The 27,150-nt window shown below is 40.1% G+C and overlaps 2 protein-coding genes across 19 annotated transcripts in view; one reads left to right on the forward strand and one right to left on the reverse strand.

The window, feature by feature from the left end:
* HERC4 (HECT and RLD domain containing E3 ubiquitin protein ligase 4) overlaps positions 1 to 16,480 on the reverse strand; it is a 30,095-nt gene extending 13,615 nt beyond the window's left edge. For 2 of the 13 annotated variants that reach the window (XM_083740282.1, XM_083740284.1), the window contains exons 1-14: positions 16,250 to 16,447; positions 15,672 to 15,777; positions 12,435 to 12,523; positions 10,749 to 11,028; positions 9,542 to 9,701; positions 8,950 to 9,026; positions 8,238 to 8,459; positions 7,665 to 7,756; positions 6,223 to 6,353; positions 5,661 to 5,821; positions 4,536 to 4,612; positions 3,095 to 3,228; positions 1,259 to 1,318; positions 1,000 to 1,111 (exon numbers count right to left, since the gene is read on the reverse strand). In XM_083740282.1, coding sequence (XP_083596408.1) covers positions 1,000 to 1,111; positions 1,259 to 1,318; positions 3,095 to 3,228; positions 4,536 to 4,612; positions 5,661 to 5,821; positions 6,223 to 6,353; positions 7,665 to 7,756; positions 8,238 to 8,459; positions 8,950 to 9,026; positions 9,542 to 9,701; positions 10,749 to 10,974 — 1,452 coding nt within the window. In that variant the 5' untranslated portion in view covers positions 10,975 to 11,028; positions 12,435 to 12,523; positions 15,672 to 15,777; positions 16,250 to 16,447. Of the gene's footprint in view, positions 1 to 999; positions 1,112 to 1,258; positions 1,319 to 3,094; positions 3,229 to 4,535; positions 4,613 to 5,660; positions 5,822 to 6,222; positions 6,354 to 7,664; positions 7,757 to 8,237; positions 8,460 to 8,949; positions 9,027 to 9,541; positions 9,702 to 10,748; positions 11,029 to 12,434; positions 12,524 to 13,497; positions 15,999 to 16,145 lie in introns of those variants that run through there. The other 11 variants (XM_083740286.1, XM_083740280.1, XM_083740278.1 and 8 more) reach the window with 11 other exon arrangements.
* Positions 16,481 to 21,261: 4,781 nt separating this feature from the next.
* MYPN (myopalladin) overlaps positions 21,262 to 27,150 on the forward strand; it is a 67,363-nt gene continuing 61,474 nt past the window's right edge. For 2 of the 6 annotated variants that reach the window (XM_083740578.1, XM_083740583.1), the window contains exons 1-2: positions 21,262 to 21,385; positions 22,815 to 22,882. The gene's annotated coding sequence lies outside the window, so the exon portion shown is untranslated. The remainder of the gene's footprint in view (positions 21,386 to 22,814; positions 22,883 to 27,150) is intronic. The other 4 variants (XM_083740579.1, XM_083740571.1, XM_083740580.1 and 1 more) reach the window with 3 other exon arrangements.

Below are 27,150 nucleotides of genomic sequence, written 5' to 3' on the forward strand. Positions count from 1 at the left end.
AAACTAAAAGCATTTTCTATTATAATAACTCATTTTACACTTCAGGAAACGAACATTCTGCTCAAGATCCTTTAATGGCTCCAAAAGCCCCTGAGTAAAGCAATAGTCCTAAAGGTACTATCAACCAACCCTTTCCTTGCAATCATCCTGAGCAAAAGTTCTGTCTGCTCTGGCTAGTCTTTCAGTAACAACAAGTGTTTCTCAGAACTAGGAATGAACTAAGTTTAACAGGAAGTGAATGGGTGACAGGGGAAGCTTTTGGATCAAAATCTGCAACTGCATTTGTTGAACTGTTAGTATAGTCCTTCCCAAGAATAAAGGTGAGCTTTTAAACATATATCTCTCATTAGATATTAGGGGGACATGCCCGTGGTCTCTTACTACTTTTCTTTCTCATAGGGCTCATCAGCAATGAGGCATGCAGGGTAATGAGCCTGTTACTGGGCACAGTAGTGAAGGAGGAGAGATCTGTTAAAAGTATCAGTGATAACCTCTTAGTTGCATGAACAATTTCATTTCCCAGCTGTTTTTCCCTTACACCTCTGTAGCCAGGCAAGGGCTTCTGAGCGATGTGACAAACTAAGCTCAAACCTAAGGATTTGAAGTTCAGAGGTAACTAAAAGCAGAAATTCTCACGCCAACTTCAAAACATAGTTTGAGATCATGATTTGTTGGGCACAAACCAACCATGAATGGTTGGCCAGGATGCTCACGGGCATAGCCAGAGCTCACCTGAACAACCCATTGCTTAGTGTTATGCCCAAATCCAGCCACTGAAACACTAATTGAAGTATATTTAAAAAATCTCAAAATGTTGACAACTCTGTGGAGCTACTACAATTTACATTTTTAAAAAAGTATTGAATATTTCAACAAAGCATTAAGCATGGCATTGCAAACCTAAATTTACCAGTTCTGTGCAAAAAGAACCACCAATTGTTTAACACAGTGTAATACCTGGGATTTGAAACTAGGTGCAATAAGGATTTCAGGACAAACCTGCTGAGATATATGAGGATATTCCGGCTGTATAAGTTTGTGAAACAGAAGTCGAGCAGTATTCATGTCAATCCCTGAGTATCTGGCACTAGTTCTGTAGTGATCATCATGGCTATGAAAACAAAAAGCAGTAAGTAAATTCTGCTTTCCACTACTTATTCTCTATACTTTTAAATGAATATGGAATTCTTAATTATTTCCAAACTTTCATTAAATCTTGTGGCTTGGACATTTAAAATATTGTGTATCATCCACTGACCTGATAGCTAAAAAACTTCCATTTAGACAGCCAGCTGAGGAAAATGTTCCGTCGATTTCACTATTAAAAACAAGAATAAGAAAAAATATATACACAAAGTTAAATTTACTACAATGTTCTAACAGTCTGTAATAATCACTGTTGACATTCTAGTCAATTGGCAGTTGTTTCACCACACAAAGTCCTGGAATTGCCACTGGCAGAGTATCTGTCAGAAGGCGGAGATGAGCAATACTATATTCCGTTGCTGTACTCCGTTTCTTTTTCACAAAGAGAGGTCACTATGTTCTATCAGCCATAACGCAAAATCTGTTTCCCAACTACTTTATGCTTCAAATGTCTGGTACAATGGTCTATTTTCTAAGTTAGATGGGTTCCAGACCAAGTTCCCTTAGTTCCTACTTCAGGTCCCAAATTGTGTCCCTAATTCAATTCTATTGTTGGAAACAAGTGAATATCCACTCTCCACTAAAGTGTGGTGGGCTGCCTTGAAATACTGGTATTTGGCCTGGAGAAGGGATTACTTTTACATCTAACCAAAAAAGAGTCTGTCAGTTCATGGTTGAAAACTATGATCCGAAAAGCCTCATCAATTGGTCTTTCACCATCCTTTTTACATCATTTGGGCTATGACATTGCCCTTAAATCCCTGAGGCAAAGGTTATGGGATATTTTATACAGCGATCCTCATTCCATATATTATGTAACCTGTGAACCGTTTGCAACTGGAATCCACTATGGCCATGATTTTCAGTTACCATCGTATTTCATGAATCTGTCTGAACCTAACTATTGCCAATTATTCACCAAAGTCAGACTAAATGTAATCCCTTCAGAAGTACTAAACAGCAGACTGTCTGGTATACCCTATCAGAACAGGATCTCCTTATGCTCTCAGGGTGTTGACTCTATCAAACATATCCCACTACACTGTGAGCAATTCAAACAAGCCAGGGATCAATTAATTAAACCCCTTTTGGTAAACTGGAAAATCCAAAACCTTCTATCTTAAGTACCTCCTTGGAGATATGTCAAATGATACTATCCTGGCTATGGCTAAGTTCCTCTTGGAAAGAATAAGAAACAGAAACCTACATTGCTCTGGATAAAACATAGTAACCGCCTTGGAATCCTTTCCCTGTATTTCTGTTTTATTTTGCTTTTGAAAATGTTTTTGTGAGTCTCTGGATCAAAATTAAGAATGTATGTATATTAATAAGTGAAATGGAGCATGTAAGCCAATGTTTACAGAAAAGCATCAATTCACAAGACGTATTTCTATTTATTATTAGAGTCAGACACCTATCAATTCATTATCGAGCTATGATATGCTTGAGAGATACTGGAATCATGACCACTAGAAGACAGTACAGGAGCAGAATTTAGAGGGCACCTTTTCACTTCTTACACGTTTATAAAAAAAAATTCCAATTTCATTTAAAAAATAGTTCAGTTCTGCAAAGGGCAGATCAACCAATAAAGGTAGCAATACATACAGATAGCCATACTGAAAGGAAACATCCTATGTTACAAGAAAACATAGCTTAACATACACTACACTTGAAAAGACTAAAAGGAGAGAAACTTTCTACAAAGCCCAATCATATTTCTTAGTGAATTTAATGGACATTGTCATGTCTGTTTTCATCCCTCTCCCATTCCTACTGCAATCCTTTCTTATAAGCAGAGCTCTTCCTATGTTAACTAAGCTGAGCATCCATGAGGTAAGAGTAATACATTCAAATGCAGGAGCCAAGTGGATGGTTCTGTAAAGTTAAGCACACAATACCATTATCTGCAAGATATGCCGAAAAGTGTAACAACCACCATTCTTACTTTGCTATCTCTGCAGGGAGCCTCCCTGAACCTGAAGATGAGCAGTGCAGCAACCTCTGAATGAAGCCTTCATTCACAGTCCAGATTTGCTTCGAAGCACATGGGTATCTGAAGTCATCTGGAGGTTCCAAATCCTACATTTTGAGTGGCAAATTATACATAGAAATATTCCCCCCTATTAACTAGGGCTAATTTCCAGGAATCCCTATATTGAGAGTTGCTACACCATACAACTTTGTTTCATGTTTACTCTTGAGCAGTCCACACATTTTGCTTTTGAACTTGTAGCATATAAGCATTATGCACAGAAGCTGGTTGGTTTCTATATTATCTGAGAAGATTTATATAAAATGCTTTTAAAGAAATTGTTTTAAAATTTCCCTTTTTTCAGGAGTGCTAATTGGAGCTCAGCATACATAATGGCCCCAATCCAGCTGTAGTCATGCTTTCCTGCATGCAACTATCACCCCCAGATTAATTCATTAAGTTCAATACACTCACATCAGTGCTTCACAGATTTCCCTTGCTGCAGTAGGGCATTTCAGGGCAAGGTCCATCCATCTAAATTAAAGGCTGAATGGGCCGTTTTTAATAATATGATATAACAGGGATGGGGAACACGTGGTCCTTTAGGTGTTTTTGAACTCCAGCTGCCCCCAGCCCCCACCATCATAGCCAATGGTCAGGGATGATGGGAGTTAAAGTCCCACAACACTTGGAAGGGTCAAAGGTTTCCCATCCTCATAGGTGGAGAGCCAGGTTGTACATAACAAGCTGACATCACCATAATGGACATTCATATCCTGTCTGTGATATAGAAGGCATTTTTATTTTATTTGCTTGAAAAAATTATATTCTGCACTTCATCCAGGGTGATGAATAAAACATAAAATATACTGTGATGAAACAAAGCAGATAAAAATACATCAAATTTAAAACGGTTATAAAATTATATTTAAAGAATGCAGACAGTTCCAATAAAACTTTGTATTTCTATGAATTCATACTTCCAGTTTACAGCTTTCCCTAACTTAAAATAAGGATTGGCTCAGTCACTAAACTCTAAATATTATGTATGCACACCAATCCTCAAAAGGAAAGATTGCTTTGTTTAGGAACTGTGAGTTTTGCTTTATCAGCTAACAAAATGAAGCTTAATTTTCTCTAAACAACTTACAAATAACACGTTTAAGATACTTTAACACCAAATCCGAAAGCATATTGACCACTTAAGATATGGGGAAAAAGTTTTATCTTAAGGTACAATAATACATAACTGAAGCTACACTAGTTGCACTATATTTTAAAGAATACTCTAGTGAAGCAAATGGAAAGCAACACTAATACAAAGTCAAAGTTCCAGGTATCAGATTCAGCTCTAAGCACTTTACTGAGTAAACACAGAAGCCAGCTTATGGATTTTAAAAATGAGATGAACTACCTGTAGAGTAACGTAATGTGAAAAGCTTTGGTCTCCACCAGAGAAAATCCTATGTACATAATAATATTCTTCACGATCTATAATTAAAATAGCATGATGTTAACATCAAGAAGAAAGCTTGAAAAGAATCTGTCTTTTATTTAGGTAGGAATGAAATTGAGGGATGCCACTTTTGCAAGAACATCAGGTAACTTTTGCCAATAGCAGGTCTGCATACTAGCATTTTACACCACACACAGCAACCTTCCTTTTTGAATCACATTCACAGTTATTGCTCTGCACTCTCATAGATCAACAAGTTCATTCAGAGAAAAACTAGAGTTGACTTGTATGGAAAATGGTGCATTTTTGGGAGGCGGGGTAAGGATTTTTATTCATTTTCATCTTTAAACTGTTTACCATGGTTGCATTGAGATATATCTTTGTTTACATTTGAGCATAACATGCTGTGATTATATAAAATTAAAGTTAAAAGTAAAACAACACAACAATAAAGAAATACACATTTCTGAATATATTAACAAAGTTGTGTCAGTGTATATACCAAAATTATTAGTTATTATGTGTATTTGCTTAGATCACTGATCAAAAGTCAAAGGTATATTGTATCAACAACTATCAGAATTTATAGGAATTTATGGGAAGGGGGGAAAATAATAAAACTTGTACTTCATGCACACCAGACTGTGCTGTAAACTATGGGTGCTGTTCTACATTATGTCTCATTATTTCTGTAATCAATAAAGTCACACCAGACTGCAAAAATCCGTCGTGTTTATTTTGGCTTCTTGCTACTTTTAATTTTGCTCTCAGCTTTTCCAATAATGCTGATTGCCTAATTGCATTATATCATTGGTTCATAGTTAATAACTGTAATGGTTTCCATGTCCTGGCAATGGTTGTTCTTGCAGCAGTTACTATGATATGTTAGGGGTCCTTGTTTCCAATTTGCAACATATTGGTGCAGCATTTATTGCTTCTACAGTAAACACAAAAATCTCATGAGGCATAGATGCAATACTAACAAATCCAGTCCCTTACCCATTATCACAATATAACTATTCTTAAAATAATTCCCCCCTAACACTCCAAAAATATATATACAACTAAAGCAAGCATTATTACCTGAATTTAGTGGGATGTCTCCATTATAAGGAAGCCAGTTTCCTTTCACTGGGAAAGGACTTTTCCTGTTACTGGTTGATCCCATGCCCAACTGTCCATTGCCTCCAAGACCAAAAGAATAAATTCTTCCAGTGGAAGGGACAAATGCAGATGTGTGCTGCCTAGTGCAAAGAAAGAATAGAAATTCAAAAAGTGAGAATGCTGTAGTATATTACATATGCTATATGTGACTTATCTATCCCCAGTAACTTAAGAGAAGACAGTTGCAATGTTCTGTTCAGGGTATTAAAAGGGAGCGGCCTCTAAACCGCATGGAACTTGTAATGCATTGAGATGGAAGGCTACTGTGCCTATAGAACAGCCTTCATGCCAATCCAATTAAGTAATTCACCGGGCTGCATAAACTAATGTGTTATCTAACTTACAGTTTTCTTTATAATGGCGCATAACTGGGGTGCCCAACAAGATTTTGAGAATTCCACAGCAGCTAGAGGTAAACTTACTTCTTATACTTTTCAAGTTGCTAAACACCCCATAAAATTATTCCATTCTGTGGTCTTACCTTCCACAAGCAATCTGTGTGACAATGCTCCCCATAAGTTCAAAAACTTTTCTTGGGTTTATCTCATGGCCAGTAGAGTTATGACCTAATTGCCCATAGCCTCCAGCTCCAAAAGTAAACACCCCACCTTCCTAAAAAACATTTGAAGTTAGAATACTTTTTATGTACAAAAAATAATAGTTACAACTGTGGAGAAACACTAGATATTTGCCCTACACATATAACAAATAAATTGTCTTTACAAACATGCTTATCTTCATAGATATATAGTTTAATCTCTGCACAACATCCTCACTGTGTAAGAGTATAAACAATAAAATAAACCCACAGTCCTGTACACCAAAAATAAATCACATTAACTTTTTTTTTAAAAAAACCATTGATTTTTAATTTCAAGTAACAAAAAATACCCATGCAAAAAAATCATGTAATCTTTAGCTGAGTTCCAATTTAAAAACACATGGTTGATTTAAAAAAATCCTAAGTTAGTGGTAATATCAGACTGATAAACAAGATAATGTAAAATGCTATTAGTGGACATTGCGCCCTGCCCAATATAGTAGGACTACTATTTTCACTTTCATATTTATTTGTTTCAAAATGACTTCAACTGCAGAGCAAGAATTGCTCAAGAGAACAGAAAGTGCATTTCTCCACATTACCTGAAGCAAGAGTTCAATTTTGAATTTTAAATCCCACAGGTTTTTAAATATAAGCTTTACGTTATGTACTGAGAAAGCAAACAGTATTTGTTTACAAAAAACCTAAACTATTCTTCTGTTTGCAGATACTGTAAATGTCATATTCCAATTCTGAATGTAATGACAGCTGTGTAAATAAACCCAAGTATGTTGCATTAAATTAACACACACACAAGACTATAAACTGTGCTTCAGCACTAGCAAGAGAGATGGCATCCATCAGCGGAGCAGCCGCCCACATGGTTATTAGAGCTAGGCTGAATGCAATGGAATATTTCTAAACATGAACTTGTAAAGCTTTGAAGGAAAATAAGCACAAGTTCTCCTTTCTTTCTCCCCTCCTCTGCAAGTCAGCAGCAAGTGACACATTACATTTCAGCAGCTCTCCCCCCGCCCCCCGAGCTTATATAAATGCTGGTGTGAGCAAGCCAATGCAACATGTGATCTTGGCAGGTTCACTGACGTTGCCCAAGCTAGTGGCTCAGTACAACTGTAATGTGTGAATCTTCCCTCAGATGAAGGGGTTGGTGCGGGAGGAGTTCACACCCAATATTGGGCAACCATTCACTCTTGACAACATTGCAGAGTTACAAAAAAGCAGACCAACTGGTGACATGAACATGTTTTCTCTCCTACAAACTGCTGAATCCCTCACTACTGAAGCAGTCAGCCTGCATGTGAAAAGCTATCAAAACTACTAATTAGTTAAGAGTGTGAAATACAGTATTTCTACTACAGTACCTTTGTAAGAGCCGCAGTATGATCTTCTCCACAGGAGATGTAAACAATTTTCTGGGATCTTAGTGACTTTAGAAGATTGGGAACATATCTATCTGAAAATTGTAATAAATCAGAAAGTGTAATATACACTTTGCAGCAAATTACATAAAAAAAATATAAACTACTGATTTAGTTTATAAACTATTATTGTTTTACATAACAAATAGTTTTGTTGCACTTTGAGGTTTATAATTCCACAGTATGTGTTGTTCAGAGAAGCACTACAGTGCAACAAATAGCAAAGTGCCTGGAAGTTATATAGTATTTTATTCACTATTTTGAAAGTACCTTTATTTCCTACAATTAAAGCATGCAAAGCATTTCAAAGTTATTGTAGTACTGCACTGCAATGATATCCACAGTTCCTTTCAGCAACTTTCAGTTCAGTGGATTTCTCGTCCGTTAACACAGACGCTCTAAGCATCAATTCAGCAGAGTAGCATAATTTGGTTTTACAAAAATAAGCACACATTATCTGATCACAACTAAAATGGAAAGTAATATAGTTCATAGTTTTAAATTTTGTGTACTTACCATTTTCATCATTAAGACCAAGTTGGCCAAATTTGTTGCGTCCCCACCCAAAAACTGCTCCAGAAAGAGTAAGCACAAAGCTATGTGCTCCGCCCGCTGTAATTTGCGCAAAAGGTATCCCTTGCAAAGATTTTATCCGTTGTGGGGAAGTCTGCTTTTTGAATTCATAACCTAAACCTAGTTGACCATGTTTGTTCTGTCCCCAGGAAAAGACTTCACTACCTGTTGAAGAAAAGAAAAGACACACATTTAAGATGAAGAATAACTGTAGGAATTTACGTCACTCTAAGAATTAAAATTACTCCACTATCATACACAACAGAATTCAAATGGTGGCAATAATTTTTCAGCCAAGAGAAAGGGGTATTTTTGAAATTAAATGCTAAAAAAGTAGGGTAGTCAACAAGTCTACACACACATTTCCAAATAAAGCCTAATTCTCAATATATTAATAGTTCCAGGTATTGCATGGAATCTCTGTACATTTTAGAATTTGGAGATCAGTGGCAAACATAAATGCTCATAATACACGCATTTCCTTTCCTTAACGTGAGCAAAGCTGAAAACATGTTTACTCTTTCTGTCCTCTCAAAGCTATCAAACACTGGCTATTTTACGATGTGAAATGTTTAGTGTGGTTTTTTCTATTGTCATTGTAAGGGTATTTTAAATTTATACAGAAAAACAAGCAGACAGTCCAGAGATTGATTACCTTTGGAGAGTGCAAGGGAATGATAGTAGCCGCAGGCAACCTGCACTATTTGGATGTCTGACAAGCTTTTTATGTTTCTGTAGGAATAACAAGACATAATTAAATGAACAGCCTTTGCACAAAATGCTATAAAAACACAAAGCTTTATTTCCTTACAGAAAATGCATCTTAATCATTTCAAATATTATGTGGCATCATGACCATATGCAACATTATGGTTCAGTGATGTAAATGAGCTGCAGAAGTGTTGGACTCACATGCTACCCACTCCTGCCTGCATAGCTCAGAAGTCATTCGGAAGCTTCCACTCTCACTTTTAGTAAACCCCAGCTTGCCATATCATCTGCACCCAGAACTAGGATTAACATTATCTATGGTTAGTTTAAACAAGCCAGATTCATAAACTACTAATAGTTTACTGTTGACTTGTTAAACTAGCCATACTAGTTTGAGCTTGAAAAATTACAAAGATGCAAAGATGAAGCAATAAGCCCTTTTTACAAAAGCAAAAGGAACAATTTTTCTAAGATGAAAGTTTTTTTATTAAACCCCCCCCCCCCAAAAAAAGCCTTATGTTATCACTTAGTTTTACCTGGGCACTCTGGTATACTCCTCAGTTCCAGGCAAGCCAAGTTGTCCATCTGCAGCAAAACCCCAAGCATAGACTTGACCACTGTCATTTAATGCTAACGTGTGGGCTTCTCCACATGAAACAGCTACAATATTTTGAGCATCCAAGGCACTCACCTGCTCTGTAATCAAGAGAAAAAGCAGCATAATGTTACATTGCTCTTGCCCAAACATTTCCATGATGGACTGCACAACTGAACTAGCAAAAATGTGTTCCTACAAGCATGTCAGATCTCCTTTACCTGAGGTCATAGGTGCTACAAGCCACAATTCACTGGCTTGTAGGAAACCATTTCACTATTAATCTGTGCCTAATAAGGATTGTAGTTTTTCTTCCTCTCTTAAGAACAAAACTTATGCTACCTATATATTTTCACCCTTGGCTGAAGTAACTGCTTTGGTGGGGGAGGTAATTTTAATCACTAAAGTGACACAACTGGATGCTGTCTCTCAATGCCATGGTCCCTATCCGATTCAGGGAGCCCCAATAAAAATGGAAGATTCTATCTCCTGAATCATATGTAGTTGCACCTTAGTAGCTATCTAGTGAATTCTATTTTAGAACAGAGTTGAACACTACAGTGCTATCAATCAGCAGCAGCACATGAGGTAGACACAGTGGCAACTGAGGACTAGGCAGTTTTGTAGACTAAAGCATTTTCAATAAAACTATTTCTAGAGACCCCACTTTGTATTACCAAAAATTACTTCATGTTTAGTCCAATTAGTGTATCATTGGCATAAATAGAAAAAAGTACCTCAGTGGTTCTAAGCACTGAAATCAAGCTGCTGCTGCTTTAAGAATTTAATATATAACACACTTAATGATCAACTAACGTTAATACATAATTTCTCAGACAAAAATAAAAAGTCAACAATATTTTAAATACTGCCTCTGAATGGGCTACAGTTTAAAATAATATAAAAAACAGATCTCCAACAATTTCTTAACGAAATATCTTGTTGCGTTTTCAGTTCCATATAAATAGAGGCTTTCACGCAATAGCAGTGGTACAAAAGTCAGAAGGGAAAAAAGAGCAGGTCCTTGAAGCTCTAGTAATTCTAGAAACACTTCCGTAATCTAAGCAACTGCTGCTGCGTGTATAACTGGCACCCACATACAGAACCTAAAGCAATACGATTATCTAATAGGCACTGTTTTAACTTACCTGGTCTTTTCCTGGATTTTTCATGTCCTAATTGTCCTAAATCATTACATCCACATGTATACACAGTCCCATCATCCAAGACAAACACAGTGTGTCTTAGTCCACAGCCTACATCTCGAACCTTTTTGTTTATGAAAAAGTTGCATCTTCTGGGTTCTAGGACAACTTCTTCATCAATGCCCCCCAATCCAAGCTGTCCAAAAGAGGCATTTCCCCAACATAACATGTTGCCAGCCCTCTCAATGATCTGCCAGCTTCAGCATTCAAACGTCCAGCATCACTGTAATGGAGTGGAAAATAAGTTAGTACTAAAATACAGGTGACTTGGTATTTAGAATAGGATTCACAAATTTCATCTCTCAATTATTGTGATTAGCCCAAATAAATACACTAAGAATTTCACATCTCATTAGAAGAATTCTATTGCAAAAAAATGAAAATATGACTGTTACATGTTCTCTAAAATATTAATAATCTAATTTTAAATAAGTATTTTGCTAGAGCTAGTATTTTTGGACCTCTCAATATCAGAATTGCAAACATTTATTGCAGGCCAAATGTGGTTGCTATGTGTTACTCTTACAAGCGAGTAAGATGCAAAAAGGCATAACCAGAACTATTTATGAAACCAGTAATGACAGCAGGATAGAAAGCACCACAACGGCAAATATGAAAGGATTTTTTTGTGCAAGACAAATTTTTGTGCTGAATTCAGCAAATTTTTGTACAAATTCAGCATGGAGATTAAATTTTCTGGACATTTGAGACTTGGAAAAGAACAGTTCTCTCTTCCCCACCATTTTTACACATTTTCTCCCATGTCTTTACATTTAAGTCAACCCCTAAGATTTTATTTAGCCCAATCCTAAGCATGTTTTACACAAAAGCAAGTGGTTCAAAACTGTGCATCAAAAACTTCTTACATGCGGTCTGCATTCACAGTCCCTACTATCAATGGGCCTCATTAAAGCAAAGAGTCTAATAGGCCAGCGCCTGAAAGACATTGAACGGCAAAACAACCTGACTATCTTAAAGAAACTGTGCCCATGGTATACCTACTTTCCCCCTTCTCATTTTGACTCTCCAGCTTCATATTTGTTTAAATTAACCATCCCAAAATACAGACGTGCCTTTACATTGGCTAGATGGGATGTTCTCCCTTCGGCCGTACTCGAAGGTCGCTACCAAAAGACCCCATTTGAAAAACGACTCTGCCCATGTGGAGATGGTAACACGGAAACAGTGTCCCACGTCTTCCTATCCTGCCCCCTTTACAAAGACCTAAGGAATGAGATTATTACTCCACTCATTCTCTCCTACCCCGGCCGTTCACCAGACATCACACTGTATTTCCTCTTATCTGATACGGATAGTCAGATAACAGAGAAGGTCGCGAGGTACATCGAAAGAGCTATGAAATTGAGGGCCACCATCTGAGTGACAGACTTGTTCATCTGACGGACCTCCTTTTGCTTGTTCTTTTCTCCCTTTTATCCTTATTTCTATTTTTAATTCTTGTATAGCTGTGGCCTGTTGGCTTTGCTAATAAAGTTTTGATTGATTGATAAGCATGTTTTACTTGATAAGTAAATCCCACTGAGTTCCATGAGATTTACTCCTAGCTAGGAGGATTGCAGCTTTAGACTGAAAACCGCAAGATAGTTAACAAAATCCAGGCACACTTACTAGACACTCAAGATGGTGCTGCCAAGAGCTGGAACATACTTGTAAAAAAGTGGCCTTCAGACATCCATGCCAATCACGGCAAATTTAACCTATGTTATAAGAACATAATTAGGTAAAAGTTATGGGAATTCATATTTCTCCAAACCCAATCACTTTTTCCCCCTACATTTTTCCTACGTTCATCACTGAAAATAGAATTTAAAGAGAGCCCCTAGCTGAAAAAGCATGGTAAATCTTCACTTCCTCCAGTATCAACCATTCAGGCCCTCCAACTAGCAGCGGGGGGTGTGTGTGTGTGTGTGTGCGCGCGCGCACGCGTATGTAATGTTAGTGGTGGTTCCCCATATGTGGAATACCCTTCCCCAGTTAGGTATGCCTGTCTTCTTCATTATTAAAATGCAAGAGGAAGTGAAAAACATTTCGCAGTTCTTGGCAACCCTGAAATCATTAGATATGAGGCTATTTGACCGGTTTTAACTTTTTTTGATCTACTAATTGTTTTTAAATGTTTTGAAACACGTCTTTCAATTTTCATTATATTGTTTTATTGTTTGGTTAATTGCTGCCTTGGGCACCTTTCAAAGAAACAGCAGGAGTGAAATTTAATACAGAATAAAAATAATAATTAGATTAAAATGTGCTAGAAAATATATATCACCCTTCTTCAGAAAAAATAAAAGGGCTTATTCTACTTTCAGTGCAATGGAACAGGCACACAGCAACACAAGGTTACTCAATGAGATCCAGAGAGTTTTCTATATAGCTCTCAGCACGCTTATGCATATTTCTATGATTTATTTTCACCATTGCTTTTAATCAACTTAGATCCTAAATATCTGAAAGACAGCCTCTATCCATACTCATCTTCTCAGGTGTTAAGATGTGCAGAGGGAGCTCTCTTGGTAGCTCTGCCATGCTTAAAAGTGTGAAGTGGCGGCTTGGGAGATGGTTTACTCTGTAGTGGCCCCTAAATTATGGACTTCCTTCCCATAGGGGTGCATCTAGGGTCTTCACTGTACAGCTTTCACCATATGCTGAAGAAGACACTCCTCTTTGTGCTCACCTTTGATAGTTAAGTTCTTTTGCTGAATTTGTACTGTTCCATTTCATAGGATTTGGCATAAAACAATACGAATCGACATGAAACAATAATGACGAGGCTAAACAACCAGATCAATATTTTTTAACACTAGATACAAGGAAGTCTTTATCATCCACTAGGATGAACACTATAATGGCAATATCAAGCCAATTTATTCTCTCACTAATTCAGAGGCTGTGCTGTCTTGCCATGCTATTTAGTTGTATAAACATTTTTATTATTAGAAGATTAAAAAGCAAAAATTCCTGAACTAGAAAGGGCGCGGGGGGCGTAATACGACAAAGCTTTACTGTATTTCTTTCTATTTAGGTGAATAATGGTTTGTTTTAGTCATACACCCAATAACTCTGAAGATTTACTGTATGAACCTAGAGCTTTCCAGAAGCACCTACAGTATGAATCATTGTTGCTACATCGCTTATACGAAGCACAGTAATGCACTCTTAATAAAGGATGAACACTAGATATCTCTAAATCGCCAGATGTCTAAAAACCAAGGGCTTATCCACATCTTTTGCCCCACTCTTTCTGCACTTTGCCCAGCAGCAAATTGGCAGATCTCTGAGCACAGGTATTACATGTTGACAAGGCGTCACTACTGTCAGCAATCATGCTCTGTAGCATTCTGCACTAACTGCAGCTTCCGGATCAAGCATGAGGGAAGCCCCACATAGAGCACATTGATATGGAGGGTAAACTTACACACAAGAGCTACTTTCTGTCAACTCTGATGAAAAACAGTGCAAAGCCAAGTTCCAAAATGGTTTTTTAAAAAAGGACCACAACTTCCGTTTTCAAACTATTGCACCTTCCAAAACACATCTCCTTTATGCCTACCTCCATTAAGCTCACAACTTAATGTAGCAGGGAGTTAATGTATATGTCTGCTAGAATTTCCTGATCCACATGTATAACTACTGCATCACCATAAAAGTTAAAAAATTCAAATTATTTCTAACATGAAAATTACTTGGTATGGTTAAAGGCACACACACGATTTATATTCTAAGCCATGGATGGGGCTTACCAAACTAACCCTTCAAAGGGTGTGTAACTCTTGACTTGGCAGCTGCAGTTATGAAACCACTCTGACTAGTACCAAATAAATTGCAAAACACCCACTTGCCACTCAACATACCTTAAGCACGTCTAATGGGGAGAAGGAGAAGGGAAATGCTATGATTTGCTATCTCTGTGGTTCTAGGTTAACAGGAACTGTTGCGCTAAAAGAATCATTGGATGAAGGAGCACTGTGGCTACAATATTATGCTCACTTACTTGGAAGTAAGCCTTACAGAATATGATGAGACCCACTGAGTAACCAGTTGAGCTTATATAGTTTATCTAGGTCAACCTTTTAAGCATTGGCTGAAGGCTATGTGTTTGGACAGGTAGCATTAAAAAGTGAGCACCTTCTGACACAGGGCTCAAGTCAAGTCTCCAACAACTTTACAGTAGCTCTTTTGTCCCCCCCCCCCCCATTTTTGGTGAAGCTGGCAGAGTTTGACATTAGTAAACATCCAGATGTAGGAGAAGCATAGTTAATCCTAGATACACTTATTTGGAAGTAAGCATCATTGAGTACTACTGGACCTACTTGAATAAAAGGCTGGGGTGCATAATTTCTGTAAGGTCAGCTCTTTCGGGCCTTGACAGAGCATTGCCCTGAACAGAGGTGAAACTGGGCCCTCACTTTCATTTCAAGCTCCTTCTTTCAAGTTTCATCTTTCATTTCAATACAGAAGCCCACAGTACTTCTGCAGCAAGGCTAACTAGGATTCCCATCTAGATGGGTATTTTGGGAGTTTTCTGTATTATCTTATTTTGAATTACTGTACTTTTAAAGTATATTTAATTTGAATTTACTATGCAGTTCACAGCTCTGGTAACCTTTGCACTAACAGTGGCAAATAAATAAACCGTAACATTGCTATCACTTGTTTCTTATTTGTATGAACCAACTAACCAACTGCTCACTAAGAAGTAAAAAAGAAAAGAAAAGATCTTGCCTTCAGATGTCCCTTCCAATGATGCAAAGGTCACTCAGTAAGCGCTGGGTACTTATTAACAAAATAAGAATATAAATATATTTAACCGAGTACTGTATTGTCTTCACTTTAGATATACCCAACTACCTGTATGTAGGCTTGGGCTATTCTAGGCTGCTGGTGTGTTAGTCACGAAAAACACACCATCCTGCATTTGCTCAACACAACGGTTTTTCATCTAAAAGGCCTGCGACTGGATTAAAAACATATATATAATTATTTAGCAGGGTTCGTTCCCCCCCGGAGGTTTCGGCAGCCCTGCATGTGGAGCGCCCCACTTTTTCCTCACGCACCCCTGGGGAAGAGGGGCGAGTGGCAGCTGTCAAACCCCACCAGACCCCAAAAGGCTCGTTCCTGGCGGGGCTGCCCCTCCGCCCACAGCCGCCTCTTCGTGAATCACGAGGAGGCTGAAGAGAAGCCCCGAGCCCCCCACCCCGACCGAGGCCCCGGAGAGCCCCAACTCTCTCCCGCAGGCAGCCGGGCTCCGCTGACCCTCCCCTTCCCCTCTTCCAGGCCCCGAGCTCCACCCCGAGGTCCGCGCTCTCCCGCGGACCACCTTACCAGCCCAGAAAGCCCGCTTTCTCCTCCGCTTCTCCACCCCCGACCACAGCGTGGACCCCCTCGGGAAAACACACAGCAAGGCCGCCCTGCCCTGCCCGACTCACGGCAGCCTCCTGCGCGGCAGCGTCCGCCCCCGCTTCTCTCCTCCGACGAAGGAAGCTGCCGGGCTGACTCGGCCCGACGATTCCACCCCAGGCGGGCCCCGGAGTGCGGCAGCGCCGAAGCGGGAGAGCAGGCAGGCGGGCGGGCGCGCGCGCGTGCCGAGAAAACAGGCCCAGCAGCGCCGGCTCGCCTTGCTTGCTCTCCCTCGCAGTGCGCAAGCGCCGGGCCCGCCTGCGTCGAGCAGCCGAGGCAGGTGGGAAGCACGCTCTGGCTCTTCTCCCCGCGGACGGAAAGGGCCCGGGGGAGCTTTTTCCCTCGTGTCGCTTTCGCTGAGGGGGGAGAGATGGGGTTGCTTATTACAGTGGTACCTTAGGTTACATTTGCCTCAGGTTACATACGCTTCAGGTTACAAACTCCGCTAACCCAGAAATATTGCTTCAGGTTAAGAACTTTGCTTCAGGATGAGAACAGAAATCGGGCTCCGGCGGCGCTGCAGCAGCAGGAGGCCCCATTAGCTAAAGTGGTGCTTCAGGTTAAGAACAGTTTCAGGTTAAGTACGGACCTCCGGAACGAATTAAGTACTTAACCTGAGGTACCACTGTATTTCCCCCCTGCCTCGCTCGCTAGAAGTTGAGGGAAATGGTAGCAGGTCCTTTCACGTCTCCACACAATTTTTAAGTAACTCAGTAGGACCCACTTCACTGTGGAGTAAGTCCCCCACCTACCTCTGAATAAATTAGGATCAGGGCCCAGCGCAATTTTAGACTGCAAGGCTCCTAGGCAAAGGATGCCGCCTTATATAGAATATTGGGGGGGGGGGAGGTAAGCCCAGCCCCGCATAATCGATCACAAGACGGAGTGGGTGAACACCATTTGAATGGCAATGCCCATTAATTTGGGGGGAGGGAGGCCTCAATTTTTTTATTGGGGGGCCAAAGTGACCTCAGCCCCTAGGAGTTGCCTCCTATGGTCTTAGGGCAGTGCAGGGACTTGCCTTTTCTGCCTACTATTATGTTAATACTGTAAAACTCCGAAATATATTTGCTGAGGAATGCCCTATACTACGGCTTAAAGGCTTAAAGGCATCGTAAAAACAATTTTGTGACAGTAATTGATTCCCACAGATTTGCATACGACTAGGAGGAGTAGTTCTGAAGAATAGCGCCCATGGACTTCTTTTGTTTCTTTGTTTTCCTATGATGCGCACACACATGTCACAGCAGGCACCACCAGCAGTACGAGAGAAGTTTCCTCCTGTGAGAAGGAAAAGGGAAGGTCTGTTCTAACATGCTGCCTGCCATCTGTGGTTTTGGCAATTGTATGGAAAGTAGTTAACATTTTTTTAATTCACTGGTTAATTGGAGACACGTTTCAAATAAAGCAGTGAAAAGTGCTAAATTGACACTAAATGGTTAAACTGTATGAGTAAAGCAATAATAAGAAAGCTCAGGTTTGCAGCCTAAGACACTTAATATACCTGTTTCTGTTGGAATAGTTGTACAGTAGCAAGTTTGAATGTGATGCAAGGCTCTTTATTAAGGATTTTTTTCTCTAGCTTTCTGCTAGAGAGTCCTTAGTAATTCAAAACTTGCTTTTTAAAAAGCTAAACCAAATTATCTGTTTTCCTTTTGTAACTCAGTCTAATTAACCTCTTCATTATAGGCGGCATTCCTTTGTTAGGCAGACTGCATGCTAATGACCCAGGATGGTTGATAAATGTTTTCTCAACAGGAGAAAATGGTCAGGAAATAATTGGAGATCAGAACTATGAAGGTGACACATTTCATTTCTAGCAAATGCTAGATTAAGAAGTACCAGTATATGTGAAGGAGCAAAAGAAGCAGGTTTTCGACCAGAGGGTGGAGAGAGAAAATTGACCTGAAAGCTACAAGCATCTTGGGGTGCAAGGTGCATCTCTTAAGGAATCTCATGCAAGGTATCAGATCTGTTGCCTGGTTAGAAATGTATGTTGTTTGCCTTCAAAGCACATATTACAAAATTATCCTCAGTTTCCATTGCTCTCCAAAGCAAAGCAAAAGCAGTTAGCACTTCCCCTGGAACTTCTCATTATTTGTGATTTAGAATCAGGTTGTAAATTTTGTGCTGCCTATTCAAACTTTCATAATGTTATAAGGGTTTATTTGGGGGGGGGGAGGGGACCCAATAAATTAATGGAAGTCGGAAGTCAGAATCTAGGTAATATTTGGAGTACAGTAAGAGTCCAGGCCAGTGGAAAAATGCAAGCTATGCTTCCTTTCCAAGCCAGAACCTGGGAAAGAGGAGTTAACATGACAAAAGGTGTTGATGGGCCATCAAAGAGGAATCCTTAGGCCTGGGCAGACAAAGGTTGCCAAGGTGTCTGGGAGGGGGTTTGATGTGAAACAAAATTGTGCTGGTTTTGAAATGAGAGCTTTGAAGAAGCAGGGGCCACATGGAAAAGTGGTTTCTCTGGGCAGAAAAGGGGCAGAGTTCCTGGGCAAGGGATTTTCTGGAAAGAATAAATGAAGTAGGTAGAACCCTATGTGAGGGGGCTGGAGGTCAGAGCCATCTTGGAGCTGGTAGGGAAGCATCTGTCTGCAATGTTGGGCTGCTTTGAAGAACAAGCTGCTCTTGAAATGACAATGCTGTAAGATCTGCACCCCCTTCACCTCAACAGGTGTAAATATGTGTAATTAAAGCATATTTCTAAAAGATGCTAAAGCCTCTGCTGCGCCTTGCTTCTCAGTGGGAACAAGACCTTGAGTGCCTGGAACCCCCTGGAATCTTGCACACTGCTCAGCAGAGAATTGTGAGGCATGAAAGTATGTACATAACAGTATGTACAGTGGACATTAGATGTGTTACATGTTTAAAAATTAATTGGACAGCTGTAATACAGACAGGTAGATTACATCCACATAAATCTTCAGAACATGAAGCATAACAGAAAAGCACTTTGAAATAAGCAGTAACAGTAACTTTAAAGACAGTCACCAAAAAAATTAGTAAAGTGCCAGAACAGCATAGTAGCATGCTGCAGTTCATAGAAATTATTTAGAGTTTGGAGGATCCATTTTTATTTTTTAAACATGAAAGAAGTGATAAGGGAATATTATCAATTAGTAGAGGATAGTAATGGTTGTCTCAAAAGATTCTCAGTTCTCACAAGTCTAGCAGCTAATGATCAAATTGTAAAGCTAGGATGCCATTGCTTTGGGCAATAGTTGGTTCCTACCTATTACCTCCCATACTGGTGAGTGTGAATGCTTGTTGTTTTTTTAATTCCTCTCATATGAATCACAATCAGTGGCAGCACATCTGAATAAAAAGAACTCAGTACATTTCTCTGTTTTGTGATTATATCGATCTGTTCAAGTAGCAATGTCTTTGCCTGCAGGCAGAGGGAACCAGACTCTTACACTACAAAGCAACAGCATAATTACCATCAGGACCTATGGAAACAAGTGGCAATGTAGACAAGAAGTGATACTTGACTATTAAAGAATACTTAGACATTTTTGTATTTAAGCCTTTTCATAATTAGTAAAGAGATCTGTTGCAAGTCTGCAAGGGCTAACATCTTTACATTCTACTGGGTACTAGTCTTTAGTTATCAGTACTATCAGTTATTGAATTGTCTGTGCTACAGTGTAAAAGCCAGTTCATACATAATGAATAATTGTCAAGCCCTCTTAGCTAAAGAAATTTCCCTTAAAATATTCCTGCAGTTGTACTTATGCAGGTGATGTTGATGTTAGTGTGTATCACTGTATCTGATGGTGACCCAAGTGGAAGGCAGCTTACCCAGCCAACGTTTCTCTCCCCCTCCTTACCCCTATAGCCCTACGTACTTCTAAAACCTTGTCCTTAGGACTGAGGGGCCCTGAACAGTGTGGGGTGTATTATACAGAGCTGAAATGGAAGGCAGAGTCCTATGCTGTTTCCTGTTCTCTTTTCATCTTGTTAGAGATTAGAACACATGAATAGTGCTATAGTTGTTCTTGGCCACCTTGGTGTAAGTGAGGCAATGGGCTTTGGGAAGGAGGTGTGAGGGTCTATCATGTTAAGCTGCAAATGTTAAGCTGCAATTGTGGGTTTAGATAAAGGTCTTAAGGAGAGAGGTGGCAGCACATAGATGTTCTGGATGCAAGTTTTAGCCAACAAATGTGAGTGCTCAGGCCAGGGTCAATCCTGTGCACACTTTCTTGGGAGCAATCCCCATTGAACTGAACAGACAAAAAGGTAAAAGTAAAAAGGTAAAGGACCCCTGAATGGTTAAGTCCTGTCAAAGGTGATTGTATGGTGACGCACTCATCTCGTTTCAGGCCAAGGGAGCCAGCAATTGTCCGCAGACAGCTTTCCAGGTCATGTGGGACTGCACTGTTAATGGAGACCACATCTCTTCTCATAGGCCTTTGGTAAAATTGTTTAGATTTCTGAGGTCTTGGATTACAGAGAGTTTTAAGTCTTCTGTGTTTTCTCCAGACAGTAATTGAATATCTGCTTGCACTCTTTTAAATTGTTGGTTTGATGTTTATTTTGTATTTAATTGTGCTTTTAGTAACTGACCTGTGAACTGCCCTGGGAACTTTTCAAATGGTAGGCAGTTTAGAAGTCTACTAAATAAATAAATTAGCAAAGCCAGAAGACAATTCTGGAGACAAATATTGGGGACAGATGTCCCCCTTCAGTCCCTACACTGGATACATATCCATCTGCTTTTCCTTCCCTTCACAAATTTCATAATTTTAGCACCCTCTGTTGTCTAAAGTTTTTGTTTTGATCTGGCAGCAGAAGCCCAATAAAGTAGAGGCTGGAAGAGGGAATTCCATAGTCGGGCAACTTACTCCTGAGAAATTTCCTTTAGTTCCTTAATGTGCATTGCCACAAAGTACCAAGTGCTGCCCTACTGTAGATAAAAGTGAGACCACAATTCAGGAAAGGCGGGGAGGGAGCTCAAAGCATGCTGCTGATTTTGAAATGACACCATGTCTTTGCATGGCACTATGATGAAGTACCCTAAAATTAGCCTTCTTACTACTTTGTCAAGACTGCATGCAGGGAAGCAAGTAGCCTTCAGTGGGGAGAGGAAAGAGGCGCTGGAGAGGAAAGACCTGGGACTCACTCACACACAAGCAGGTCACACCACTTCCCTCACGGTGAGCTGAGCTGGCTTCTATTCAAATTTCCACAATGGATTACTTAAATGTGATCCATTGCAGGCAAGTGTTCTGGGATGGAGGTAGGGAGGATATTACAGTGAGAGCACCAGGGAAAGAGAAGAGTTGTTTACTACTTGAGAATTGGTGGGGTGAGCAGTGGGATGAAGGCAGTTTAATTTTAAAATAAAGGGGTAGGTTTTATATTCTCAAATGTTTTTGTAATGGAGTTGAGAGGGCTTGTTCAAAGCCTAGTTGCCTCAAGGGCCTTTACCACATGAAAAAGGATTGAATAGAAGGAGATTATCCTTAAAACTTAGGGCAGCAAGCTTTACAGCTAAAGTAATAGTTTGACAGTTCTGGACATACCTCTTCTATTTGTTTAGAATATTATGGTTTTGATGTGTGACTAGTGTACAATAAGGGAGAAATATAAAGCTGGGCTCTCTCTTTTTCTTCTAACAATGAGCGGTAGCCATTTATCAACTTGGAAGTTACCTTACACACCTCCTTCAGTGTGCCTATCTAGAGGTTTAGGTAAATGCACATTTATTTAAATGTAACCAGTCTCTTCAGTTTAATTTAATGGGTTCATAGCCCTAGTAAAAATTGGATGTACAACCTGTTCTTCCTGTGCTCCCAGAGTGAATTTTCCCTGATGTTTCCCTCTCCCGTCACAGAATATTTCTGAGAAGCCACAATATTCACTTGGGAATAAAGAGTGCTGTAATGATGCAGGAATAGTTGCAAGTGAGGGAAATGGGGACAGTGGGGGCAGGGAGACATAGAAAGAATGTTAATGTGTTGTCACATGTTTTGTGGATGTGACTATAAGAAGAAATACTGAAACTGCAGGAGGGAAAGAAACCTATAGAATATTTGTTTAAGGAGGCAAGCAGGACAATAAGCAGCACAACTGCTTGGATCTTTGAATAGTGAACAAATTACAGAAATTAGGGCCACTGTCCACATGCAGCAGTTCCAAAACAATGTAAGGAAAGCAGGGATAGTGTCACAGGACTTCCCATATTTAACTTCCTGGAATGAAGGAAGAGGTTTCCCAAAAGCATCCTTTAACCCCATTAAAAAAAATCAAACATAATAAAGCTGCTCATTATGGAAATAATTTTAACCCCTTCCATGAACCATAATATTCTTAAGCTTCCCTGGGATACTTTTCCTACTGTAATAGAAGTCAATAGGACATTCCCCAGAAAACCAGTTTGATATTTTTAAAAAAATCCTGGAAGACAGAAAAGAGACCTTTTCACCCATGTGAATATAAGCTATGGTCCAGGAGGCAGATCTACACATTTTAAATAACTGGCCACTCATTCTTGTGAGAGAATGGAGTAGTGAATGAAGCCATAGGTTGTGATCAAAATAATGAAATGCTGTTCCCTGTTTGTACCTATTTGTGTTTCCAAAGCCAGCCAGGTCAGCATATTAGCCAGCCAACATCGTGTTCCTCATTTCATCCTGAACAGTGAAAAATTGGTGAGTGATGATACCTTCTACATTCTAGCTGCAAGCTTGGTGGTACTAGCTGTACCTCTCCTAAGGCAGTTGCCAATGGTCAGGTGTTTCATGTGCACAACACTGTGAAGTTTCGTAGAGGCTATGATGTCTGAACTGTAAGGCCAGGTTATCTATTTGTGGATCAAAGAAAGTGCTTTCTTGTAGTTCCCTTCAACATAGGAAGGATTCCCAAAATCCACCTACTCCCCAGCATTTAAAAATAAATAAATCATTGTAGTAGTTCTGCATACTGTATAAGGAATTTACTTAATTGTTTATGTACGTCAAAATGACCTAAAAAACAAACAACATATGATGTGCCCTAAAATTAAATATTTTGAATCCTTTTCCTGGCATTCATTTCTGAACAAGTGAATGTGCATAGACCTCTGAATCTCCATTTTCCAGGGTACCAGTTCACTTGTAGAGGTGTATGCGTTCAGGTATGTGCAGGTAGACCCCATGCAAATGTTACCTTTTAAAAGAGTGAAGGCCAGCCAAGAGGTTTACCCTCAAACATGCATTCCGCATGTCAATAAGAACCTCGAAATGCAGTGAGCGCATGTTCCACCATACTTTAGAATATATGTTTATCTTCACCCTAATGTGTCATACAATATGCTCTGACCAGGGGTCAGCAAACTTTTTCAGCAGGGGGCCAGTCCACTGTCCCTCAGACCTTGTGAGGGCCAGACTATTTTTTTGGGGGGGGGGAGAATGAATTCCTATGCCCCACAAATAACCCAGAGATGCATTTTAAATAAAAACACACATTCCGCTCATGTAAAAACACCAGGCAGGCCCCACAAATAATCCAGAGATGCATGTTAAATAAAAGGACACATTCTACTCATGTTAAAAACATGCTGATTCCCGGACCGTCCACGGGCCAGATTTAGAAGGTGAATGGCCGGATCCGGCCCCCAGGCCTTAGTTTGCCTACCCATGCTCTAGACTCTTAAATGTACATTAACAGCCTATATACAAACTTATATTCCCCAGCCCCTAAATACCGTATTTTTCACCCCATAGGACGCACTTTTCCCCCTCCAAAAATGAAGGGGAAATTTATGTGCGTCCTATGGGGTGAATGCAGGCTTTCGCTGAAGCCTGGAGAGCGAGAGGCATCGGTGCGCACCGACCCCTCTCACTCTCCAGGCTTCAGGAAGCTATCCGCAAGCCTTGCAAGCCCGGCGGGAGTTCCCGCAAGCTCACAAGGCTTGCAGGCAGCAGCCTGCAGCCCCGGCGAGTGTCCGCAAGCCTTGCACGCCCGGCGGGAGGCTTGGGGCGGCAGCCTGCCGCCCGAAGCACCCGGAGCCCTCCGGAGGGTGCCCCGTGCTTCGGGCAGGTGTGCGCAAGGCTTGGGGCGGCAGCCGCGGCTGGGGGGGAAATATTTTTTTTTTATTCATTCCCCCCCCCAAAGAAATGAGGTGCGTCCTATAGGACGAAAAATACGGTAACTACTCAATTGAGAATTCCTGATAGGCAGGGGAAGGAAGTTCCTAAACCAGGGTGTGGCAAGCAAGAGTGACTTTCTAAATAACTTTTACATTTGCATGTGACACATGGAGAGTGCTATCAAGTGGCCAACCTCAGCTGACCACAGAAATTGTGTGGGACATATGAATAGTAGATATTTATAGGCAACAGACTTGATACAATTTTTAACAACTATCACCTGCTTAGAACTTTTACATGTTAAAATCTGTTGGCCCGCTGTCATAACCATAATTTCATAAGAGCCTTCCTTACAATTCTTACTGCCATGGTTTTCCACTGAGTAATGACTTAATATTTGACCCCAAAGCTCATATGCATCTTGGTGTGTTTGTGTAGAAGTGTAAATTGAGTGTCCACAATGCTGTGCACAGAAGATACTCTTTCTTTGCTGCCCTGGGCAGGACTGGGCCTACTGTTAGGTGGAGTGAAGCAGCTGATTTTGGACATCATGAAAGGGCAGCAAATGGATAGTTACTTACTTAATTTTGGTATTTTTACTGTCACGGGGGAAGAACATGCACTTGTGGGATTTTCCCACCTTAGGTGCCAAAGTAATTTGACCGGCTCTGAGTATTATGTATCTTGACTTGAAGCAGATGGGGAGGGCAGGGGAGATCTCTAGTGAAATTCCAAACAAAATATTTTAATGTGCCAGTATTTAGGATATTTGTGATTATACTGGTCATGTCAAATGACTGATATTTAAAACCTAAGGAGGTTAGGAAATAACCTAACACAGTTATATTATTAGACTTTACAATGTTTCTCAGAAGTGAAATTCACTGATTTATTGTGGTCATTTTGGATGGTAAGATGGATGCAGCCTTACTGTGCTACCCTTCCAGTTTTCTTCACTAAACAACCATTTAGTTCTAAGGTCTGTCCCTTGGCTTCCACCACAGGCTTGGTCAAGGAGTGAACCCCTTTTGTACTCTTGCACCAGCTTACTAGTACTAGTGCCAGAACCTCAAAGCCTTAAAAATCCTGAATCTTTACCAGCTGCTTTCTGTCCCCTGCAAGTTGGTAGCTGTCTGAATTTCCCCCTCTTAATAGTTTAGTGCACTGTGCACAAGGGTTCGCCACTGGTTGGGACCCAAAAATGGTCTGAGCCCTGACCAGCCCACCATATTCTTTCTTTAGCATGTTGATCACACCAGCACTCTTTTTCTGGTAAGAAAGAGAGAGAAGCAAAGGAGAAAGAAATAGACAGTACAGAAAGGGGTTCTGTGATGCAGACTGGCGTTAAAGGTGCTTAAAAAAAATGAAAGACTGCTGCAATAAAGCATAGGCTGGAAATATTTTTGTTTTGTAAAGGTCATTATTTCCTTGTCCTTCTCCGTCTAAAATACTATGGGAAACTTCTATATTGTTCTTCACACACAGCGTTTCTTCCGCTCTAGGCCCCTCCTAATAGATTTTCTATAAAGAGCAATCTGAACAAAAGACTTCAGTTACCACCACCTGGTGCCTTTACATTAGAAATCAACAGTTCACCGCCTAATATACAAAGATACAAATGCATGCAATCTGGCACTATAGGTACCTAGCAAACTAAAGCACATCTTATTTTTCATATACAACGAACAATTGAATGAAAATCATAAAATGAATCTGTTGCGTCTTCCAGATTAAAATGACAAAACTGACAGCTTCTCATTTATTTATATTTCATATACTCTGTACATATGGCACAATTTGAAGGGTTGGTTCAAATTGTAATCTCAAAATTCATTCTAAGTGTGGAGGATTTATTTCTCAGGAGTGCTTGAACTGATAGAAAACAAAGCCTAGTGAATGATAAAAGTAATGATGCAGTTTAAGTTAAAACTGAGTGGCCCACATAAATTTGTTCAGCTACCAATTCTCTTGAAGCCAAACAATTTCTTCAACCTCTCTCATAACTCATTCATGTTAATAGACAATAAAATCTTAATTAAAAACGTTAGAACTGCAACCTGTGTTTTTTAAAAAAAAAATACACACAATCTTTTTCTAATAATTGGAACTGGCAGCTACTGTTGTAAGCAGCTGTTAAGTAAGGTTATTGTTTTGCTTTCTCTTTAGGATTTCTAATAGCTTAATTAGAGTTTCTTAGACTTACCCAAATAATTGTTTTTTAAAAGATCATTCGTTCTAAGCTTGTGAGCCAGGTCTGCTCTTCCTTGTTGGAGAAAACAATTACCGTATGCATATCACTGGGAAAAGAAGCTTTAATTCATAGCTAGAGAGCTTTCTCCTCGGTCACACATGTACTAACTAGTCTAAAAAGGTTTATGTTAATGCATAGTCTGTCATATCAGACTATATTTTAAATGCTGTGACCTGTTCTGTTTTGCCCAGTCATAGTGACTCAGCTGATAATTTAGGCATTAGGGAACACATTGGCTCAGGAAGCAAATTAAAAATCTCTGGAAAATATTCTTCCTTACCTTTATAGTATAGGCATTTAAGCAACTTTTCTGTGGTGGTGGGGTAAGGTAAAGGTAAAGGTACCCCTGCGCATACGGGCCAGTCTTGACAGACTCTGGGGTTGTGCGCCCATCTCACTTAAGAGGCCGGGGGCCAGCGCTGTCCGAAGACACTTCCGGGTCACGTGGCCAGCGTGACTTCGCTGCTCTGGCGAGCCAGAGCCGCACACGGAAACGCCGTTTACCTTCCCGCTGGTAAGCGGTCCCTATTTATCTACTTGCACCCGGAGGTGCTTTCGAACTGCTAGGTTGGCAGGCGCTGGGACCGGACGACGGGAG

This window comes from Podarcis gaigeae (assembly GCF_964106915.1).
Source record: "Podarcis gaigeae genome assembly, chromosome: 5".
Lineage (NCBI taxonomy): Eukaryota > Metazoa > Chordata > Lepidosauria > Squamata > Lacertidae > Podarcis > Podarcis gaigeae.